At 33.9% G+C, this 24183-nt stretch overlaps 1 protein-coding gene across 4 annotated transcripts in view; it reads right to left on the bottom strand.

Annotated features, from left to right (window-relative positions):
• Positions 1 to 24183, bottom strand: part of Adam10 (ADAM metallopeptidase domain 10) — a 151049-nt gene that overhangs the window by 88525 nt on the left and 38341 nt on the right. For 3 of the 4 annotated variants that reach the window (XM_078049551.1, XM_005316620.5, XM_078049552.1), the window contains one exon: positions 2528 to 2646. The exons of the other annotated variant lie outside the window; for it this stretch is intronic. In XM_078049551.1, coding sequence (XP_077905677.1) covers positions 2528 to 2630 — 103 coding nt within the window. In that variant the 5' untranslated portion in view covers positions 2631 to 2646. The remainder of the gene's footprint in view (positions 1 to 2527; positions 2647 to 24183) is intronic. 4 annotated transcript variants of the gene reach the window in all.

Raw genomic sequence — 24183 nt, 5'->3', positions numbered from 1 at the left:
CAAATGCACACCTTCTACCCTTAAGGAAGTTTTAAAAGTCATATTTACTGAAGCCAGGTGTGGTAGTATAAGTCCTTAAACACAGCTACTCAAGAGGCTGAAGAAGAAGGAGCAAAATCCCTTGAGACCAGGAGTTGAAAGAAAGACTGGGCAACATAGCAAAACCTAAAAAAAAAAAAAAAAAAATGTCTAACTCTCATTAAACAGGCTTCCATGGGCCCTATCCCCAGTATCACAAAAAGAAAAGAATCAAAGAAAAAAACAGGCTTTCCCCATAATTTCTTTTTAGTTTTGTTTTATCAACCATGCTGGGGATTAAACCCAAGGCCGCACACATGCCAAACAACATGCTATACCATTAAAGCTATATCTCCAGCCCCAGGCTTTCCATACTTTCTTGTTAGGGATAATTAGTTGACTTTTAATTAATTATACACTAAAATATAATTAGTTGACTTTGAATTAATTATATACTGATAGTAAGAGCCCAAGACACATATTTTAAATTATATCATTTTTATCTGCAAATTCATTTATACACTTTTACTTTTCTTGAACATCACACAGCAAAAAAGGGCAGAGACTACTAAGTTATTTGCTCACCAAGATAAATGATCAAGAAAGTAACAGTACACTAGATTGATATAAAAACACTTTCCTTTGGTTACAAAATTATAAGAGCACAAAAAACATTTAAAAACTAGCATTAGTCTATAAATAAGAAAGTTTACGTATAGAAACACCTCATTTACTTGGCATAATCAAAAATCCGAAACAGTTCTATAAGCATTTATGTTCTCATAATTTATGATTGAGTGAAAATCTAATATATAGAAATAAATTTCAATTTCTCTTAAAAACTGGGGATCATCTTGAGTATTTATTAACATACAGTTACAACACAATGACATTTTGTCCTCCTCCAGTACCCTAGAAGACTCCAACTGTTTTTAAAGTTATTTTGTGACTTTTATAATTGTTCTGTTCTTCCCACACTATTTGTCATATGTAATTTTTAAGGTTAAGTGTGCCACTCATGCCTCCGAACAACGTTTTGTTGTTGTTGTTGTTGTTGTTGTTGTTTGGTTGGTTTGGTTTTTGGTTCTGGGGATTTAACCCAGCCAGGGGCAGTTTACTACTGAGTTATATCCCTTTATTTATTTATTTATTTATTTATTTATTTTATTTTGAGACAGAGTCTTGCTTAACTGCTGAGGTTGGCCTTGCTAAACTACTGAGGTTGGCCTCAGCCTTGCAATCCTTCTGCCTCAGCCTCCCAAGTCACTAGGATTATAGGCATGTACCACTGCACCCAGCTCCTAACAACTTTTTAAACTGATGTCATGAGAGAAATTTGTTAGAACTGAAGAAAATCAAACAGAATCTCATGAAGGAAGGACCTGGAAAGATTTTCAAATGAATGGCTTCATCACATTATTTTTAGCTAATATAATCTTTGCTGTTTTTGGTTTTTTTTTTTTTTTTTTCCCCCTGTGTTCTTACAAAACACAATTAAGTTACTGTTAATTTCTTCCTTGGAAGATCAGAGAATCAAAAGTCATCCAAAAAAAATTTTTTTAAATACTAACAGTTTGTAAGTAATTAAATGTCAAAATTTTATACATTTCAAAAAAATTTATACCTTTCAGAAGCTAGTTATCTCATAATTCACATAAACATATATGTAAATACAAGTCCAAAGATTACTTCATTTTTCAAAAAACACCTACCCTTCACAACTCACTCACTCTCATCAGAATTTTTTTTAAAAAACAGGATAAAGAACTCACAAAATTTACTACAGGTCTAAGGTATTAGCATATATTATGCTCAAAGAGGATCAAGGTAGATCACTCTTATTTAGGGATTATTTTTATAGGGGCTTGGTTTGGACTTCTAGGGCAAAGGCAAGTGCTTGCTCATTGTGTGGAAGGCTGGGAAGAAGAATCTACAAAACTAGCAGGATTGTCTTGTGATACAGAAGAAATCTCCTAAGTAAGAATCATCTGTGGTCATCTTTGTCTGAATCAGTTGTCAACACCTCTCAGCCCCACCGTCTCTTCTTCCCTGATGTGTAGCCATGATTCCATCTAACATCCATCCCTAGAAATCATCCAAATCTGAACCAAAGATCCATAGCACAGGCAATGTAGCTGCTTTCTGAGTGTGGACTTCCAAGAGCAAGGGCCCCAGATGACAAACTGGCAGGGTTGATTCTTAATTAAAGAGAATCTGAGCATCTGTTAGTACTCTGGGAAGCTAAATGGAAAGGTATTCTGTCTTTTTCACTGCCTCCAATAGTCTGAATTCTCAAGATTTGTATCAACTTTTCTGAAATATCTGCTATGCTTTGCTTGTCCTTTTTTGTTAACTGGAGAAAAAACCCAGGACCTCAAGCATGCTAGGTAAGCACTGTACCACTGAGCTACCTCCCTGCCCCTTATACTTTTCTTATATATTTTTTTTAAATATATACTTCCTTGTGTTAAAAAAAAAAAAGAAAGGGATTATGTAAGGTTGAACTTACCATAAATATGTCCAGTGTAAATATGAGAGGTATCATAATCAAGTACTTTATTTGATGTTTCTACTTTAAATTCATCACTAAAAAGGGAAGTATCCCTCTTCATTCGTAGGTTGAAATGTCTGCAAATGGGATGGGAAGGGGAAAAAAACTGAAATTAAAAGAATCCAAAATGTAAACAATTATTTGTTATTTAAAAAAAAAAATACTGGAAAATGTGAGCTGTGTCACACAATTTGTCAACTTGGGAAAGATACTGACCAAAATTTTCTTACAAAAGCACTGTCAACTTAGTGGTTGTGGTAGACTCTAAATCAAATATAATTAAAACAATATCTAGGATATATTTTAAAATAATGCTGATAGGCCAAATCTTACATAGTAAAACAAGACCATTCAGACAACAACTAAGTTACTGGGAGATAAAAATCAAGCATCATGACCCAATTACTATTATTCACCACTCTGCAGTTTTAACATTTTCCCATAATTTTCAAAACTCAAATAAGTTAGCGTACAGCAAAGAGGCATCTATTTAATATAATTAACATCTCTTCTCAGAAAAGCAAGTGTGCATGCTTTCTTTTACACAGACATCTCTCTCTCTCTCTCTCACTCACACACACACACACACACACACACACACACACACACACTTTCAACTCCTTAGCCTTGGAGCTTCTAAATTCTTACAAGTTATAATTAGGCCTTCTTTAATTTGATAACTAGAACTTCAAAAGACCAGGACATTGCCTGAAATCACAGCATTCTAATTGTCCACTATAAGGAGAGAGAAAGACTGAAATACCAAGTGAACTAAATGACATTAGTCACTAATCTTTAAAATATATTAAGAACATAGGGGGTAGAATCAAACTTGAAATCAAATCTTAAGCCTGAAATTTATTAGCCCAAGATTCCTATGAAGACAATAAATTCTATCATCTTGTGAAATTATTTTAAGGTTTAGAGATTATAATATATAAAGTCAATATAAAGGTTGGCACATAGGAGATGCACAATAAATGGCAAAAAAATGGCTATCATTGCTCTTTAAAGTATCATGTATAACTCTTTGAAGTATAATATGTCTTTTGTAATTGCTATAATAATCTACATATGGAAAATTTCTACTCAATGTTTATTGTGACAAATAAAAAATAAGCATGAGGGTATACTATTTTATCTTACAAATATGTTCTGAAGAGTACCATAGAACCATTGTTTAAAACAACATAGATTTGCAACATACTGAGTGGTATGAATAATAAACCAAGTCACTGCATATGTACACTTTTGAGATGAATAAACTGATACAAACTCTGTACAGGAAAACTGTTTAAAAAATTAATTACAAAAGCACATAGCTGTTAATACACAAATTCCACGTCTAGAATTTTATCTTATGCATACCTGCACATAAGTTAAATTACTTTCATAATACAAGATTGTGATATAGGCCAGGCACAGTGGCACAAGCCTGTAATCCTAGCAGCTCAGGAAGCTGGGCATTCAAAGCCTGCCTCACCAAAAATGAGGCACTTAGCAACTCAGTGAGACCCTGTCTCTAAATAAAATACAAAATAGAGCTGGTGATATAGCTCAGTGAGTGCCCCTGAGTTCAATTCCTGGTACTCTTCAAAAAATAAATAAATATATTTTAAAAAGATTATGATATAGTAAGAAATATATTGGCTTTTGCCCCCAGGTCCTGGCAAAAAGTTCCTAAAACCCTTGAATTACCCTGAAAGACAGGAGTATCTTTCAGTCCTATTCAAAAGTCTGTTTCAAGCACATCTGCTTTATAATAATGAAGTGACAAAGGGTGGAACTCCTAAATAGTCCAAGAATGGAGCTTTCATCTGAAAGACCAAGTGATTAGAGTGTTGGAAAATCAGTGCCAGCCAAATCAATGCCTAGGGCTACAGGGAGAGTCACTATTAATATCTACAACTGTTAAAAAAATAAAATAAAATAAAATCTGATTAGATTCCAAAGTGGAAAACACACAGAGATGCTGCAAAGATGATGCACGGAGAGGCATGGAAGCTCTGTGCCCTTTCCCACATACCTTATCCTTGGCATCTCTTCCATTTGGCTATGGTTATTCCTGAGTTGTGTCCTTTATAATAAACTGGAATTAGTAAGTAAATTATTTTCTTGAGTTCCATGAACAATTTTAGCAAATTAACTTTAGGAAGAAATGGTGGAACTCCTGATTTACAGCAGGTTGGTCAAAAGTATAGGATCTAAGACTGGTGTCTAAGGTCACAAAGCAGTCTTGTGGAACTGAACCCTTAAGTTATAGAGTCTGAGCTAAATCCAGGTAGTTATTGTTGGACTGAATTAAACTGAATTGTAGAACACCCAGTTGGTGTCTGGAGAATCAAGAGAACTGGTTATTGGTGTTAGAAAACATCACATAAAGAATATTCATCTTACCACTGTGATTGGGAACTGAATACAGTGGTACACACCTATAATCCCAGCTACTCAGGAGACTGAGGTAGGAAAATCAGAAGTTGTAGGCCAGCCTCTGCATCTTAATGAGATCTGTCTCAAGACAGATAATATAAAGGGCTGGGCATGTAGCTTAGTGATAGAGTGCTCCTGGGTTAATCCCCTGAGTTGGCCCCAGTATCACACGCAAACAAAGGTTAAGATTGGGAACAATCAGGTTGGGGTTGTAGCTCAGCAGTAGAGTGCTCTCCTAGCATGTACGAGGCCCTGGGTTCGATCCTCAACACTATATAAAATTAAATAAATAAAAAATGTATTGTATCCAACTACAACTAAAAAATAAATATTTTTTAAAAGATTGGGAACAATCAAGCTATTTTGTGGTATTTCTATATAAGTATAAATCACAAAGCTGAAAAAAGAATATAAAATTTTACATATAATGAAATCAAAGCTCCATAATTATAGTAAGATTTAAAGGGGGGGAGAGAAGTACAGAAAAGGGACTAAGCCATTTCTTTGAAATGATCATAAGGAAAAGAATGAATATACCCACATTTTCTGACGAGACTATCTGTATGAGATACAGATTGCCAGAATATGCATCCAATCTCCTGAAGGATGCCCAAGATAATTAATAAGAATGGCCATCTCCAGGAATGGGAAATAGTTACTGGGAAACAAGAGGGAAGGAGATTTTACTGTATACCTGTTTGTAACTTTTGAATTTTATATATGAATATATATGAATCTATTTCTTATTCAAAAAACATTCAACTTGAGATAACATCTTGATATATAAAAGGAAAAATTCTGCTTTTTATACAAAAAATCTATTTCAACTTCCAAATAACTGTGTTAGAAATAAACAGTAGAGAAGCTTTTACTGAACATGCCTTCTCATTTAAAAATACTGTTTTTGAATGATACATGTGAAACAATTATTTTCAGACAATAGACAATAAGCACTGAAGGCTGTGATCTCTGAACAAGGAAAAATGAACAGGATGAGCCATGTGATTGTTCCAGCTTTCTGCTTGGAAGAACTTTAGAGATGGGGGTCTCGCTTTGTTGACCAGGCTGGCCTCCAACTCCTGGGTTTAAGGGATTCTCCTATCTCAGCCTTCTGAATAATTGGGACCACAAGTACCTGCCACTATGCCTCATTTGCCTGGAGGAACTTTCTGGGCCATGACTTAAGAAAGAAGAAACCCCCTGGATAGCACAGTGTCTTGCTAAGTCTCAGAGACAGAGGAGGCACCTAGATTTTGCAGGCAAAATAGGTGAAAGGAAGATGCAACATTGAAAAAGAGCTACAGAAATCTGCAAAGACATTCACCATTTAGTCTAGCTGAATAATAAAAAGGATACATAAAGGGAGATTCCACATAAGCAGGCCAAAAAACAATTACTGGAAGCTATTAGTTGACCAATTGCTAGATTTTTTAAGGGATAGAGATAACTTTCAAGTTCTGATCAAGCACAGAAAGAACTGTTGTCATTTAGTAGACAACTAAGAAAGGCTATTTCTTAAAAAAAATAGGGGCATGCTGGGGATATAGCTCAGTGGTAAAACACTTGTCTCGCATAAGTGAGGCCCTGGGTTCAATCCCCAGCACCACAAAAAAAAAGAAAGGAAAAAAAAAATAGGAGCAAACTAGGTCTAGAGTAAGGGCTACTTTTGATTTACCCTAACTTTAAAAAAAAAAAAAAAGCTTAAAAACAAGTCTCAAAGAGGGGCAAGCTGATTCACAAGTTACTATACTATTTAGCAAAACAAACCACACTTTAAAAATAAAAATTAAAAAATCCAAACCCAGTTAAACTAAGGTACATCTTTATCAAGGAATAGAATTTAGTAAAAAGGAACAAACTATTGACAAACAAAACTACTTGCACAAACCTCAAAAAATTTACGCTGAGTGAAAAAAGCCAATCTAAAGAAATGTGCATTGCATGATACCATTTATGTAACATTCCTGAATAATATAATTATGGAGATGTAGAACCAATTAATGATTGTTAGCCAATTAACAACTGTGGCTATAAAAGGATAAAAGATTCTGTGGTGATAACAAAGCTGAGTATTTGAATTGTGGTGATATTTACACAAGGTTATATGTGATAAAACTACACTGAATTGCACACAAACACATGGAACTGGTAAAATCTGAAAAAGCTGTATACATCATACCGATATCAATCTTAGTTTTAAAACTCTATATTTGTGGGCTGGGGCTGTAGCTCAGTGGTAGAGCGCTTGCCTAACTTGCACAAGACACTGGGTTCGATCCTCAGCACCACAATAAAGTTATTGTGTCCACCTAAAACTTAAAATAAATATTTAAAAAAACTATATATTTGTATAAAGTTGTTAAAATTGGGGGAAACTGGGAGAAAGGTGCCCAAGAACTTCCTATATATTTCTTTGAAACCTTCTGTGAATTAACAGTTGTTTTAAAAGAAAGAAGTTGTTTTAGGCCAGGTGCAGTGAGTGGCATAAGCCTGTACATCCAGCAACCCACCCAGCTATTCGGGAGGCTGAGGCAGGGGATCACAAGTTCAAAGTCAGTCTGGGAAATTTAACAAGACCCTATCTCAAAATAAAAAAGGGCTGGGGATGTAGCCAACTAGTAGAGCAATTGCTTAGCAAATGGGTTCAAAAAGGCCCTGGGTTCAATACCTGGTCCCACAAACACACAAGAGGAAAAAAAAAATCATCAGATAAAAAGGAAAGAAATAAAAACCAAATAAGAGCAAGGAAAAAAAAAAAAAACACCACTCAGTTAAGTGCTGAGGATGTCTACATGCCTGAGGCCCTGGTTTGATCCCCTACACAGTCCAAAAAGAAAAAGAAAAAAACAAAAACAAAAAAATACCCTGATGATAGAATAAGCAGACACGGATTTTATTGTCTATATATTGTAAATATGTTTAAGAACATAAGAGTAAAACTTGAAAAACATGAGCATAATGGAGGGGGAGCTACAAGAAGAGAAGGGCAGAAATGGGGGGGGGGGTATCATGATCAGGTGAGTTTATTCCAGGAATGAGAGGTAGGTTTAACATTCTAAAATCAATCAATATAACTCACCAATTTGAAGGGAAGAAAAACTACAAAATGGTCTCATTAGTTGTAGAAAAAGCAACTGATAAATTCTAGCACTCACTCAGAATAAAAAGTTCTCAGCAAACTAGGAAGACAGGAATTTCCTCAGCCTGATAAAATACACTTACAGAACACCAACCCCTAATATCATATTTAAGGACAAAGACTGAACAATTCCCCCTTAAGGATGGGAATAAGGCAAAGATGGTCACACTTGCCACTTCTCCTCAACACTGTATGAAATGTCCCAGTTAGTTCAATAAGCCCAATTTGGAAATGAAGGGATAAAACTGCTTTTAGTTTAAGACAACATAATCATCTATGTTGAAAATCCTAAAAGATCTATTGAAAAACTACCAGAAATACTAGAAAAACTACTAGAAATAACTAGTTTAAAACAAAGTCACAGGGATAAGAATAACACGACAAAAATACAATATTTTATGTACTAACAACAAACAACAAAAATGAAATTTAAAAAGCAAACCCTACTAACAATAGCATTTTTTAAAAGTACTTAGTAATATATTTAACAAAAGATGTACAATGCCTTTACACTGAAAATTATGAAACACTGTTGAAAGACACTAAAGAAGAAAGAAACTAAAGAATCTGAAGATTCAATAGTATTAAGATGTCAGGGTTCGGGTGGGACATAGTATAATATGCATTTAGCATTCATGAGGCACTAGGTTCAATTTCCATTCGGGATGGGGGGGAGGTAAGAATGTACACTATTTCCAAATTATCTACAGATTCAAAAAATTCCATATTTTACTATAGACATTCATAAGGTAGCTCTAATATTTACACCCCACCCCACTCTGACATCTTATATACTATTGAATCTTTTAACTTACTGTAGGCTGGGATCATGGCTGAGTGGCAGTGTGCTTGCCTCACACATGTGAGGTACTAGGTTCAATCCTCAGCACCGCATAAAAATAAATAAATAAATAAATAAAATAAGAGTATTGTGTCCATCTATAACTAATATATATTTTTTAAAAAAGACTTACTGTAATAGTTATCAGTTCACTACCTCTGGGATCCTAATCTACACTACACTGCCTTCTTGAAACCTATAATCACTTCTCCTTTCCCAGTGGTAATAAGTTTTGTCAGCTGATGGCTCTGAAGTAGCACTGCAGGGGCAAAATACCTTTCTTGCGGGTTCCAGCGTACTTTCTTTCTTGGCATACACCTGGGACACCTGTGGCATTCACACTCAAGCAAAATTTGTTATCAGTTTTGACTGGTAACCTACATAACATCTGCCAATATTTGCCTACCATCCATGGACCAACTCTGACTCAAGGAAGAAGTTTCTCTGATGGGCTCCATATTCATTACAGCTGAATCCCAATAGTTAATCTCCCTCAACTCCAGTTTTGTTTTCTTTTCTTTCTTTCATCCCTTTTTAGTAGCTAATTATTAGATAGTAATTCTTTATATTAAACTTTAATTCTTTAAAATATTCTATTGGTTTCTGTCTCCTAACTGGACTCTGTGGAGTATATTTAGCTACAATAATCAAAACAGTGACATAAAGGTATGCACAGATCAACCAAATCAAAGACATAACAACAACCCAGAAACAAGACCTCAACATGGAAATCAAGGCAATTAAATGGAGAATGGATAGGCTTTTCAAAGACTGCTAGTAGAACTAATCTCCATACCAAAAATATTAGTTGGTTCTTAATTTCTGTCATACAGAAAAATCAAACTGAACTGGATCACAGACTTCCATGAAAAAACTATAATAAAACTATTTAGGAGAAAAAGATCATGGCCTGAAGAGTCAAAGTATCTTAATATACAAAAGCACAATCATAAAATAGACAATAAAAATTCAAAACTTCTGCTCCGTGAGAGGTAATAACAAAATGAAAAGACAAGCTACAGTCTGGGAGAAAACATGTAATTAATTATATATATATATATATATATATATATATATATATATATATATATATCTGACTGTGAATTTATATCCAAAATAAATAAAAACGTTTTACAGCTCAATTTGAACAAACCCTTCACAAAAGAAGAAACTTCTAACTAACAAGCACATGGTAACCTACATAACATCATTAATCAACATGGAAAAACATATTTGAATCAGAGTCACACACTACCATTCACCTCCCTAGAGTAACACTTCCAAATGCTTGTAGGATGTTGAGCACTTGGAACTCTCTCACACACCGCCAATGGAAATGCAAAATAGTACAACCACTACAGAAAACTGTTTGGCAGTTTCTTATAGTTATGCACAAAAACCCCATGACCCTGCCATTCCACTCTAAGAAAAATGAAAACATAAAACATATGTCTACACAAACAATTGGACACAAATGTCCGTAGCAACTTTACTTCCAGTAGCCAAAATCAGCAAATAACCTAAACGTCTATCAACAAGTAAAGAGACTGTGGCTTATTCATAGAATGGCAAACTACTTAGTATTAAAAAGTTCAAACACTTGAAAATAGGCACTTTTGTGAAGACACAAAAGAATACACAAAGTCAAAACCTATCTATAGTGACAGAAAGCAGGTCAGTTGTTGTGTGGGGTGGGGAGAAAGTAAGAGTAAATGATAATAAGTAGACTTTTTGGTATGATGGAAACATTCTGTATCTTGATTTGAAAGTTTCATAAGTGAAACTTACCCCTCACTATATACTTAAGATGAGTATGTATTATTTTATGTAAATAGGGCTCAGTAGGGCATACTTACTAGCTTCCAAAATTGTGGTCCTTTTCAAACATTGTCTATTTCCTCTTGTCCTTAATTTCATGTCAATCTTGTCACCCTTTTAAGGGTCTACTCACTTTCCATTTGCCAAAAACTATCATCAAAAAACTCCTAAGGCTTTCCAAGTGCCCAAGGACTATCATGAAGATATACAAGAGCCTTAAGGTTCAAACCTACTGAAGGAAGTCATCAACAAAACCAAACGCATTTAAGTGGGAATTCTATAAACAAAGTTTAAAATAGACTGTCCTGAATAAATAGGAATCTTGCTTGAATTCTTGTTGCACACAGATCTCTTCATAAAATTACTTTGCCAACTGATAGACAACAAATTCTTGACCATATATAAGTACATGTATTGTTTTTTATAAAGGATCACAGTATTTTTTAAAAAATCATTGATTTATCATTACATAAATACTTTTCTTTCAACTTACTACAAAAGTACTACCTCTAAAAAGATCCTCTAAAAGAGCATCTTTGTTAAATAGACTGAACATCCAGGGACTATACTGTTAGGAATTTATTATTCAGCCAGTTATTGTACCAGAAAAACATTGTGAGCAACAGATTCCATATGGTTTCTGGGGGTTTTTTTGTTTTTGTTTTTTATTATTTTTTAGTAGTTGATGGACCTTTATTTATTTGTATGTGGTGCTGAGAATCGAACCCAGTGCGTCATACATGCTAGACAAGCACGCTACCACTAAGCCACAACCCCAGCCCTCCATATGGTTAAAAAAAAAAAAAAGAATAAAAGCTTCAGGAAGATATTTAAATTCTATTTCAATATAAGAAATCTATGTTAAACTTCCACCCCCAAAATAATTATACATCACTTCCGTATCTAAGCACAAGATGGATAAACACCCTAGAAGGATAATAGAATTTAAGAACACTTAAAGTAGGGTTTTTCAATCTTCATATTGATTTCATAAGAAAATCATTTTATACATACAAAATATATTCCCACTGTTGATTTACATTGGATCAAAACCATAGTCAAGCAGTAGTACAGATAATAAAATAATTAAGTTTACATCATGTCCCAAAATTCACTGCTTTTATTAATATAAAAATTAATTTGCATTAATAGAAAAAATAAAGGAAAGCCTAGAAGGTTGGTAAATGATAGAAATAAGACAGACAGAGCTGGGGTTGTGGCTCAGCAATAGAGTGCTCGCCTAACACCTGCGAGGCCCTGAGTTCCATACTCAGCACCATATAAAAATGAAACAGTGAGGATACTGTGTCCAACTACAACTTAAAAATAAATATTAAAGGGCTAGGGATGTGGCTCAAGCCCTTGTGCGCTCCCCTGGCATGCGCGCTGAGTTTGATTCTCAGCACCACCATGCGCGCTGAGTTTGATTCTCAGCACCACATAAAATAAAATAAAGATGTTGTGTCCACCGAAAACTAAAAAAAAATACTAAAAAAAGATTCTCTCTCTCTCTTTAATAAATAAATAAATATTTTTTAAAAAAAGAAGTCAGACAATTAAGTGTATCACTATAAAATAAACTACAAATGAATTATCAGGAGTTGAACATAAATTTAACTAACCCATTGGATTCCAATTTTTTAATTTTAATTCTTCTACCATCTGTTTGATAGTTCAAATCTTCATGCTATTTTATAGTTTATAAAATGCAAAGTATTTACAGTATTCCTGTTGGATTATATATTATAAAATAATAATAAAAGTGGCTGAGAGACAAACCACATACTACCTTCTTAATTTTTCAACAAGTCCTCAATAAAAAACACTGCAAAACAGAACCTGATTTTTGTTTAAAGCTCTGGAAAAAGTATCAGAAAAACTACAGTGAACATTGTTGTATAAAAATCATTATACTACAAGGGCTGGGGTTGTGGCTTAGTGGTAGAGCACTTGCCTAGCACATGTGAGGCCCTGGGTTCAATCCTCAGCACCACATATAAATAAATAAATAAAATATTGTGTCCAACTAAAAAAAAAAAAATCACTATGTTACAGAAAAAGAATTTGGTGGCTCCTCAAAAAGTTAAAACAAAGAATTACTATGATCCAGCAATTCTACTTTTAAGCATATACTTAAGAGCATATACTTTTTTAAGTATATGCTTAAAAGTAGAATTAAAATTTTATGCTATTTCTTAAAATTTTATGCTATTTTTCAAACAAATTGAAGCAGAAACTCAGATACTTGTATACCAGTGTTCATAGCAATATCATTCATAATAGCCAAAAGATGGAAAAAAATAATGTCCATTTAAAGAAACATTTAAAAAGTATGTATGAGTGAGATATACACATATTATTATTCAGTCTTAAAAACTAATGAAATTCTGAAACTTGCTACAACATGGAGTAGGAGCCTTGAAAACCTGATCTAAGTTAGTGAAATAAGCCAAAACATTTTGGTAAATAAAATTAAATCATATATATTCTGGTGCCACTTACATGTGGTACCTCAAATAATCAAATTCATTAAGACAAAAAGACTGATTGGAGTATGCAGGATGGCATATGTTTGGAGCCCCAACTACCCAGGAGGTTGAGAAGGGAGGATCACTTAGAGCTCAGGAGTTCAAGGACAGGTAGGAAACAAAACAAAACAAAACAACCATCTCAGGGTAAAAAAAAAAAAACAAAAAAAAAGCCAGTTGAATGGTTGGTTGCTAAGGGCTGGAGGAAGAGAAAACTGGGGATCTGCTATTTAATAGGTATACAATTTCTGTTTAGGACAATGAAAAAGCTTTGGAAATAGTGGCGATGGTTGCATAAAACTGAATACACAATATGTCACTGAATTAACTGTACACTTAAAATTCATTAAAATGGTAAATTTTTTGCTATTTTACTACAATGAAAAAAGTTCTTAATGTTTAAAAAATCATTATATTCTGGAGCTGGAGTTATGGCTCAGCGGTAGAGCACTCACCTCATACATGCAAGGCCCTGGGTTCCATCTTCAGTACCATAATAAAAATAATTTTTTAAGACGGAGAGTCAGGGGTCCTCACTAAATTGCCCAGGCTGACCTCAAATCGATGATCCTCCTGCCTCAGCCTCCCAAATCACTGAAATTACAGGTTGGCATCACTGTGCCCACTTCTGGTTGGCCACAATTCTTAATGGTAAAAGGTTTGAGAGATTTGGCTGAGATAATGGTACTATAAGAATGGTGAAATTATAACATTCTTATGGAATTTATCTAGAGCTCAGAACACTTTTACATATGCTACTTCATCTTATCCTCACAGTAACAGTGCAAAGGAGGCATGATACATATTTTTATCAAAGGGTCTGACTCAAGGTCATGAGATAAGAATTAGCACTACAACTCCAGTATTTGGTTGCTTCATGTTACTCTTTCTACTATATTAAAAATGCTTCTTAAGCATACAATGAAAAAAGTCAAGCTAAGAAATGCTGAGTATTGCAGTAGTCTTAACATGATCACACTCCATCAAGCAGTCACATTTTAAAATCTAAACAAATGCAAATAAAATATATAGATGAAAATAACATATAAAATCCTTTGACTTTCACTGAAAAATATGCATTACAACACAAGAAGTTCTGATTATTAATGCTGAAGCCATTTTCAAACACTATCACTAAACTGTCCCCTTTCATAATGTTTCTTTCAGTAAATTTTGTTCTTTTTATTGCTATTATATATGACACTATCATCAAAGATAGACCTTCAAGGAGGTGAATGACTCATATAAAGAACATTATTTGCAACTGGGAATATTCTCCTAACCGTACATGTATTTATTTACTTATTTATGTATTTTTGGTACTGGGATTGAGCCCAGGGGCACTTCACCATTGAACCACATCCTTAACCCTTTTTATTTTTTATTTTTATTTTTGTTTAATTAGTTGCTCAAAACATTATTTATTTTTTATTTTGATGCAGTACATTAAGTTGCTAAGGCTGGCCTCAAACTTGCAATCTTCCTGTCTTAGCCTCCCAAGTCACTAGGATTATAGGCATGTGCCACCATGCTCAGCTACTCTCACATTTAATCACTGTACTGGATTTTATAGACCAATAGCATTTTGTCTCTCATCTTGATTACAGTAGTTCTATTATAATTTTTGTTGGCTTTCCTCAGTGACATTAAAGTAAAGAGTAAGGTGAAGTTATTAAAGGCAAAATAGGTTAAAAAAAAACAACAGCAATTTGGAAAAGTGATAATGATTTGCCAGTCTCAGTACTCTGAATATGCAATTGCACCATGTAGTAATAATAGCTGGCTTTCCTTTCTCAAAACTTTAGGAAAGTATTCTGTATCATAAGACAAGTAACAGAGGTAGTAGAACACTGATACACAACAACAATAAAAAAAAGTTAGGATATGATTCCGTAAGTTCTCTGGAGCATGATGTACCTTCTATATCTTTATACAAAAAGGTACCTTTCTCAGTTGGGCATGGTGGCATACACCTGTAATCCTGGCTACTTGGGAGTCTGATGCAGGAGGATGGCAAACTCAAGGCCTGACAACTTAGCAAGACTCTATCTCAAAATAAGAAATAAAAAGCTAGGTGAGGGGCTATCGCTGTGTCTCAGTGGTAGAGCACTCGCCTAGTATATGTGAGGCACTGGTTCAATCCTCAGCACCACATATAATATAAAGGTATTGAGTCCACCTATAACTAAAAAAAGTGAATATTTTAAAAAAAAAATCTGAGGGATATAGTTCAGTGGTATAGTGTCCCTGTGGTTCAATCCCCAGTATTACAAAAGAAAAATAAACAGAGGTACCGTTTTATAAGTCAGAACACATTGAATACAGAGTAAAAAGCAGTTGTCTTTTCCCACAAGACTATTATTTTAGCTCAAGATAGTGTGGCTTTAATTCTCAGACAAAAACAGCAGCAGATAAAGGGTGCGTCCTTGTGCTGAAAATGAAAGAATGAAAAGCCTCAACTAAAAAGCCTCAACTACATGAAAGCCTCAACAACATCAAGTACCTTGGCAACAAACGAGGAAGCTTAAGAGTAAATCTTGTTTTAAGTTCTACTGGAATAATCCAAGAGTCCTAGACACCAGGACTATCTTGATAAATAGAGGTCTATCTTATCCAAATGGAGCAGGCTTATAGTAGGACTGGGTTAGCAACTAGTAGAATTAACTACTTCACTGATGTCTCCAGATATTCATTTGCTCTCAACATTCACCTTCTTCTTAACAAAGATGCTTGAAAGAGTCTCACCATTCAATTTTTTGTTTTACTATTTTTCCCCCTCTGGTACTGAAATGAAACCCAGGGCCTAGTATATGCTAAGCAAGTGCTCTACTCTAGAACCACATCCCCATTTTGAAACAGGGTCTCACTAAAATCGCCCAGGCTGGCCTCAAATTCATGATCCTCCTGCTCAGCTCCCAAGTGCAACTATTATAGGTATGTGCTACTAGACCTGGCCCAAATCCTTTCTGATGACAAGTTGCCAATATTAACAATAAGTATTATTATGAGTCCATTATTAAATTTACCTCCACTAGTACACTTTTTAAAATAGAAAAGCCCTTTTTTTTCAAATTATGGTCCAGAAGTCCAATATTGGGGTGGTGGGGGAGGTGGACAGCTCGCGTGCATCCCACTGAGCCATACCTGAGGGTATCCTCCACAGAAATTCTAGGACTTCATAGTTTGAAAACTGTAGATCCAAACTAAGCTAATAGCCTTGAGGCAGGTAAATTACCTCAAATAAGCAGAAATACATAAATAAGAAGATAAAAGAATTACCAAAGAAGATAAAAATGAAACTAAAACTTGAGCTAAAATTAATAACTTTATCCTAAGTAAGAAGACAAACAGAACAATGTTAGTCTTTCTCATATAAAAGAGATTCCACAAGGGGAAAAAAAATGCCATGAAAGCATGATTACACATGATTGAATGTATTATACATGATTGAAGATTAAAATTTATCGATTGAAGAGGAAAAAAAGGTTTCCATAAGTATTTTCCAACTTCATGCAACTATCTAATTAAATAACTGACAAGCAAACTACTGTACATAAAGCACTGAAGCAATTATAGGATTTAAGAATAGGGGGACACTTCAATTATTCAGATACCCAATATAGAACAAATGAAAAAAATTAGAAAGATAAATCACCTAAATTTACTAATTTCACAAATCAGGAAGAAGGGTAACTTGACCAGATCACACAAATAAAATCATAGTTTGAATTTGAACCAGTCTTCAACTAGCTAACCAACGACCTTTCCACATCAAAGTATGGTTCCCTTCTTAGGACATATAAGAGAGTTTCAGGGGCTGGGGATGTGGCTCAAGTGGTAGTGCGCTCGCCTGGCATGCGTGCAGCCCGGGTTCGATCCTCAGCACCACATACAAACAAAGATGTTGGGTCTGCTGAGAACTAAAAAATAAATATTAAAAATTCTCTCTCTCTCTCTCTCTCTCTCTCTCTCTCTCTCTCTCTCTCTCTCTCTCTCTCTCCTCTATCTTTAAAAAAAAAGAGAGTTTCAGGATAAAATTCAGGTCTTCTTGGTGCAAGACAAAAACAAAGGGATGACTTATAAATCATCATCAATAGGAATAAAACTAAAAGAAGCATGTGTCAACAGCATGTATCAACAGAAAGGAATTAATAAGAAGATAATCAAGTAAAACTGACAATGGAAAATGCCATCTAGTATTATTTGGACAAAGTGACCTATAAGATTTCTCAAGATAAAGAATATGAAAGATTCACTTGTTTGACAGATGAAAGTAAGCTATTTATTTAAAAAAAAAACATTAAATTTTTGGGTCACATATATAGGCAAGAAAATTTTACTATGAATGATTAGAATACATTTGTGCTTCATAGAGTTAGGAAGAAATTAATCAAACCGTACTTATAAAACAACTGGGTGCTTGAATCACCAGAGAATTAGTAAAGACAGTGTATTACACTCTAATAACCAAAAATGAATTTAACTTGTTTCCAAATTCAAATAATAACCAAACACCCCAAAATATACTGGCTGTTATAAAGCATTAAGAGATTCAAATAAAAAATTATTTCTTTACCTTTATATATAACTATAATATATCCAAGTCTGGACTATTCTTTGAAATTAGATCTAGTAAGAGCAAATAGAATTAAAGAAATTCAAAGAAGAATAAGTTACATGCATTAAGACATTAGGAATGTAGGGCTTGGGTTATAGCTCAGCAGTAGAGCACTTGCCTAGCACATGGCTGGGTTCAATCCTCAGCACCACATAAAAATAAATAAAATAAATATATATTTTTTTTAAAAAAAGATATTAGGATTGTTAGGCACAGTGGCATACATCTATAATCCCAATGACTCTGGAGGCTGAGGAAGGAGGATGATAAATTTGAGGTCAGCCTGTATAAAACTAAAAGATAAAAAGGGTTGGGGATGGGAATGTAGCTCAGTGATAACATGCCCTGGGTTCAATCCCCAGTACCAAAAAAAAAAAAAAAAAGATACTGGGACTGTTCAGTAGGATAGAAGCAAGAAGCAACAAATGACCATTCACCTCCTTGAAACACTTTTTTTCTTGGCTTCAATGAAATCATGCTCTCAAATTTTCTTTTATTTTTCTTACCACTCTTCAGTCTCTGCATCTTCTCCACCATGAAACCCTTCAACTAAAATGCTGACATTTAGTGGAGCTTTCTCCTAGGCCCTCTTCATAAATTTCAAGTTACATGCAAAATTAAACTTATGATCTCTCCTTATATTTATAACTGTTCCAGTAAAAATAACTAATTATACCTGAACATTCCTTAAAGTAATTGTGTTCAATGAATGTTTAGTTTATTGGTCTTATTATAATATGCTTGTTTGGATTTATATCAAGTCCAAAAACTAAAAGAAGCATCAATGAAAGCTTGATACTAGTGTGATATTTTTTAAATGATGTTCTAGCTCAGAAAATGGACTCAGTAGTTACTTATTTGTTTAAACCAGAAAACTGTTTTAACTCCTCTTCATACCTTAGTACATATTAACAAGTCCTATTAATTCTCCCCTCAAAATATCACTCAAATCCATTCACCCTCTGTCATAATCTCTAGTTCATCTTTTTTTTAACAGTATATGAATTTAATTTGTTTCCAAATTCAAATAAGCAAGTTAGTTTAAATTTAAAGGAGAATTTCATCATGATCTTGGTCTGTGTCTATGTGAATTTCATTTATTGTATCATCTTAATCTAAACCGCAACCTCCCACGAGGACTAGTGCCTCCTGACCTGCTTCAATGCATCTAGTCTTACTACCTTTTTTTTTTTTTCATACTGGGAATTGAACCCAGGGCTACTTTTATCACTGAGCTACAGCCTCAGCCCTTTTTATTTTTTATTTTGAGACAAGATCTCACTAAATTGCCTCAAATTTGTGATCCTTCTGCCTCAGCCTCTTAAAATGCTGAGCTTACAAGTGTGCACCACCACATTGGCTATTCTTTCTAACTTCTAAAGTATTCTTCATTCTCAGCCAGAGTAGACTTTTTAAACCTCTTAAAGTTATCATTAATAATCTTCCATGGCTAATTCACCATGACTGACTTCCAAAGACCTGATTCATGTATACATCTCAAGCCTCAACTAAATATGCTCCCTTATATTTTAAACACCAGTCTACTGAAATTCCTTCGATTCCAAGAACAAGCCACTTTTCATCTCAGTATCTTTGTCCAAAGCACACTTCCTCCCCTTTTGTGGTCAAAAACTCCTTCTTATCTAGTCATTATTCTGGTGTCAGTTAAATGCCATTTCCTAAAGTAGCCTTCCCTGTCCCCTAAATGAGATGTTATCCCTCGCCTGCCATAGCAATCTTCTGAACATTCCTCTCTTAACCTTTTTCACAGGTATCATTGTTAAACCAACACTTATCTGTCTTTCTATGAACCCAAAACCTCCACAATAGCAAGGACTTGTCTTGTTCAGCTACTCTATTCCTAATGACTACTAAATGCCTGAAATATAATAAATATTTAATAAAGACATAAAACAAAGAATAGGTTAAAATAAAACATGCAAGTTGACTTAGTAAATTGTGACATAATAAAACTACAGAACATCTCTTAGAGCTCAAACTTAAAATTAATGGAAATATACAAAGTATTTGTTCATTCAATCCAGAGATTCTGTTTAATTTAATTTATGGTTGAAAGCTTCTTTAAAAAAAATAACTGACAACAAATCCTGCCACGTAATACAAATACTGGTCCCACATCATTATTACTAAAATTCTTGATTTGTTGGTTCAATACAGACTGCTTTGGAAATTTGCTAGCATAAAGTGATTGTGTCTTCAGATTTCAGAGATGCACACAAAATACAAATATCAAAAATAATTGTCAGGACTGGGGTTGTTGTGGCTCAGTAGTAGAGCGCTCACGTAGCATGCATGAGGCACTGATTTTGATCCTCAGCACCATATAAAAAAATAAATTTAAAAAAAAATAAAGGTATTGTTATCCATCTACAACTAAAAATGAAATTCTTTAGAAAACATTTCAAAATTTTGTCACAGAAGTAGAAAAGTAATCAGTATTCAGTAATGATTTTAAAAAGGAACTATATGTGGGGGCTGGGATTGTGGCTCAGCGGTACAGCGCTCGCCTAGCACGTGCGAGGCCCTGGGTTCGATCCTCAGCACCACATATAAATAAATAAAGTTATTATGTCCAACTACAACAAAAAATAAATATTTAGAAAAAAAAAAGGAACTATATTTGATTACCTAAGAAATGAAACAGGGCTGGGGCTGTGGCTCAGCCATAGAGCGCTCACTCACCTAGCACATGCGAGACGCTGAGTTGGATCCTCAGCATCACATAAAAATAAATAAATAAAATAAAGGTATTGTGTCGATCTACAACTTATAAAAAAAAGATATAAAAAAGAAATTAAACATATTGCAGTTTGAAAATATCACACTACTACACAATTTTATTATACTATGCTTGTTTGAGTTATTTAACTAAACAACCCAAACAAGTATACTATAAAAAAACAATAAATAAAACATACTCATTCAATATAGTTTCTATAAAGGATGTTCAGATGTAATGAAACAGGATAAATATTTAAATAAATTTTAGATAAAATCCTTGCTATTTTAAGAAGTAGCACAACAACCTGACAAGGGGCTTAATCACTTAAAGAACAGGGAAAAGGGAAAGTTAGCTATAAACTTGGATTAAATCTGAGCTAGTTGAGTCTCACAAAACTCAACTGTAAGCACAACAGTTTAGTATGAAATATAATTTATAATTAAGGAAAATAATAGATAGGCTTTTCTACTGTACATATATCTTATTTTTGACATTCACTACTTAAGCTAACAATCCCAGAAACTCTGGAGTTAATAGCATACCGCTAATTAAGCTACTGAGTCAAGCCTGTTTGAAACTATCTTATAGAGGAAAGGATTATCCAAAGAACATCAGAAAAAAAATGCTTTTATATTCTTTACTTCAATTCCTTTTGCAAAGAAAGAAGAAAATTCAGTTGAATTTTTTTTTTTAAATTATTTCCCTTCTTTTTCCAGGCAAGCCCTGGTTAGTGCTATCAAAACATGTACAAGAAAAATATTTCACATTAAAGTCATATCTAAGAAGCTAAACTCAAAGCAATGATCAGTTCCCAGTAAACTATAGTCATATAAAATTCATATAACCTTTAATCATACAAAATTTACATGAACACAGCTCAACTCTGGCTTTTTCTTATGCTTTGGAAATTCAAGCAGCCAGCTTCCCTTCAGATATCTTTAAAAACATATTTACTAGAATTTCAATTTCTATATAAAGAGGAATCAGGAAAGAACAAAATATACTACATACATTCTAAAATATCCACTAAGACATCATTGTAAAATGTACTTAAACAACATCTGCTATATAGTACCTGACACAAAGTAAGTACTAAAAAAATATTATTTTTTCTTTGGAGATTTTTGCTGATATTTGCTTAAATTTTGTTGGGATAAATATAATTAACCAAGTCAGTGTTTTACAGTTTTTGTTTTTCCACATCCACAATAGCATTTTTACACAATTCAAGTTTATTCTCTACCCCTTTTTTAAAAGCAGGCATCCACCAATTTCGCTTTCTGGATTCTCATCTCTAGTTCTTCAATGAGGCAAAAGTTTCTGCTCATGGTACGACAGAAATAATGACCAAGATACCTTCAAACTAACTCACAGAAATATTGTATCATACTATTTTGAACTAAGACCTAAACAATATCAAACCTGGATTTTCCAAAAATCACATAGGCAAAATTCCTCAAGCAATTATAGTTCACTGGTATTACAGCAAAGCTCAAATACATGATAGTCAAGCCAGGAATACACAATAGTTAAGCCAGGATATATGATATAAGGCAGGATACAACATGTATTTAAGAAGAATAAAGAAATACTAGTATTTAAGAAGACTAAAGGAAATATGGCTCCTACTAACATGTTCATAATACACTTTCTGCATGAAACAAGGATTGAGAGAAAACAAATTTTCTGAAATTATTACTAAAATTCTGACATAATATGATAAATCTGCCTACTACTTAGCAACTAAGAACAACTGCTGTGGAGCTGGGCATGTAGCTCAGTGCTTGCCTAGGATGCATAAGACCCCAGATTCAATCCCCAGCATGGGGCAGGGAGAGAAAGTAATGAAGAACACCAACTGCTGAAGAGGATGAGATATTACAGAGCATACAATATGCTAGCAGAAAACCTATCTCAGTGTACTTTACTATCTGCCAAATTAAATATGCCATGAGCAATGGATGGTTTACTTTTATTTCTGATTAAACTCTGTGATTAGGGCCAAACCTAAACAAAAATATTGGTTTTATACTTCCCCATCAGCAATTTATGCTTATAACTGTTATACCCTCTTCATCTTCCTTCCTCCTTCCCTCCTTTCTTACTTCCCTCAATATAATTTAAATGATTCTCATATACATAATAAAAAAGGTGAATAAGGGGCTAGGGCTGTAGCTCAGTGGCAGAGCGCTTGCCTAGCTGTGTAAGGCACTGGGTTTGATCCATAGCACCACATAAAAATAAACACATAAAATAAAGTCATGCTGTCCATCTACAACTACAAAAAAAAATAAAACAGTTAATAAAACTCGGGCTTTGCATTTAAAGTTCATAATGAACAAAGAACACATGATAATAAACAGTTATTATAAAATGTGATAAATGCTATAACTGACATACATATAACATTGCAGTGAGCAATATCTTTTATCAGAGCTCATCCAAATGAAACCATTTCAGAAATCTAGAAAACTGATTCTTTATTTCTAAGCATAGGTAAGAGATCTGCTTTATTCTAGTACCTATTTTCAAAATATTTTGTTTTAAAATACCTTTCCTCAACAACTGTATCAGTAGCTCAAATAGAACTTTAATTTTCAAAAACTTTATTTCAAAAGCAATAACTTTTCATGGAATTCTTAAGACCTTGGGTTTGGAAGAATCTAAACATTTATTTAACATCTGTAAACCTGCAATATAATACATACTTTGTTATTTAAGAAATTTAAAAGCAAAGTTGAAAGACATCTGTTGGTTCATGTGCTTAGGTATAAAATAAACACAAAGAATTAGTTTAGTACTGGAACATACACAGTCTGTGCTAGAACTCAGAAATATAAGTCATAATTGTCTCAGCAGAACCTTTTTCAAGTACATTTGTCTTTGTATATCTAAGTTAACTGCACAATATTTAACATATACTGTAACTGATTAAATTGATTATCTGATTTTGGAGTACTAAGCCCTCCTATGTGAATAGGGGAAACAAACTATTTTTTAAAAGGATGAAAAATAGATAACAAGTCTAGCCACAATACATAAGATAGAACGTATTTTATAGGTCAGGCTACAGCAGCTAACTACAGTCTTCCCTACACTACATTCATAAGAAATACAAATAAAATACAAAGCCAAGCACAATGGCGTACACCGGTAATCCCAGGAATTCAGAAGGCTGAGCCAAGAGGATTTGAGTTCAAAGCCAGCCTTGGCAACTCAGTGAGATCCTGTCTCTAAATAAAATACAAACAGGGCTGGGGATGTGGCTCAGTGGTTGAGTGTCCTTGAATATATCTGTTAAGTAAACAGATTTCTGTTAAAAGTACCCTAAGATGATCAATGCACATGAGACCAATTTACATGAGATTTTCTAGTTTCAGACTCTTTGCTTAGAGCCTCAGCCAGAAATTAGAACCTCCTTTAAATATCTATAATATTTTATTTCTAAAGCACCATATCACATTTTTCTCATCCAATGACTTGAGCACCCTTATTGT

Source organism: Ictidomys tridecemlineatus, chromosome 5, assembly GCF_052094955.1.
Source record: "Ictidomys tridecemlineatus isolate mIctTri1 chromosome 5, mIctTri1.hap1, whole genome shotgun sequence".
NCBI lineage: Eukaryota > Metazoa > Chordata > Mammalia > Rodentia > Sciuridae > Ictidomys > Ictidomys tridecemlineatus.
The sequence above is the reverse complement of the archived record's forward strand: the minus strand, read 5'-3'. Positions and strand labels throughout refer to the sequence as shown.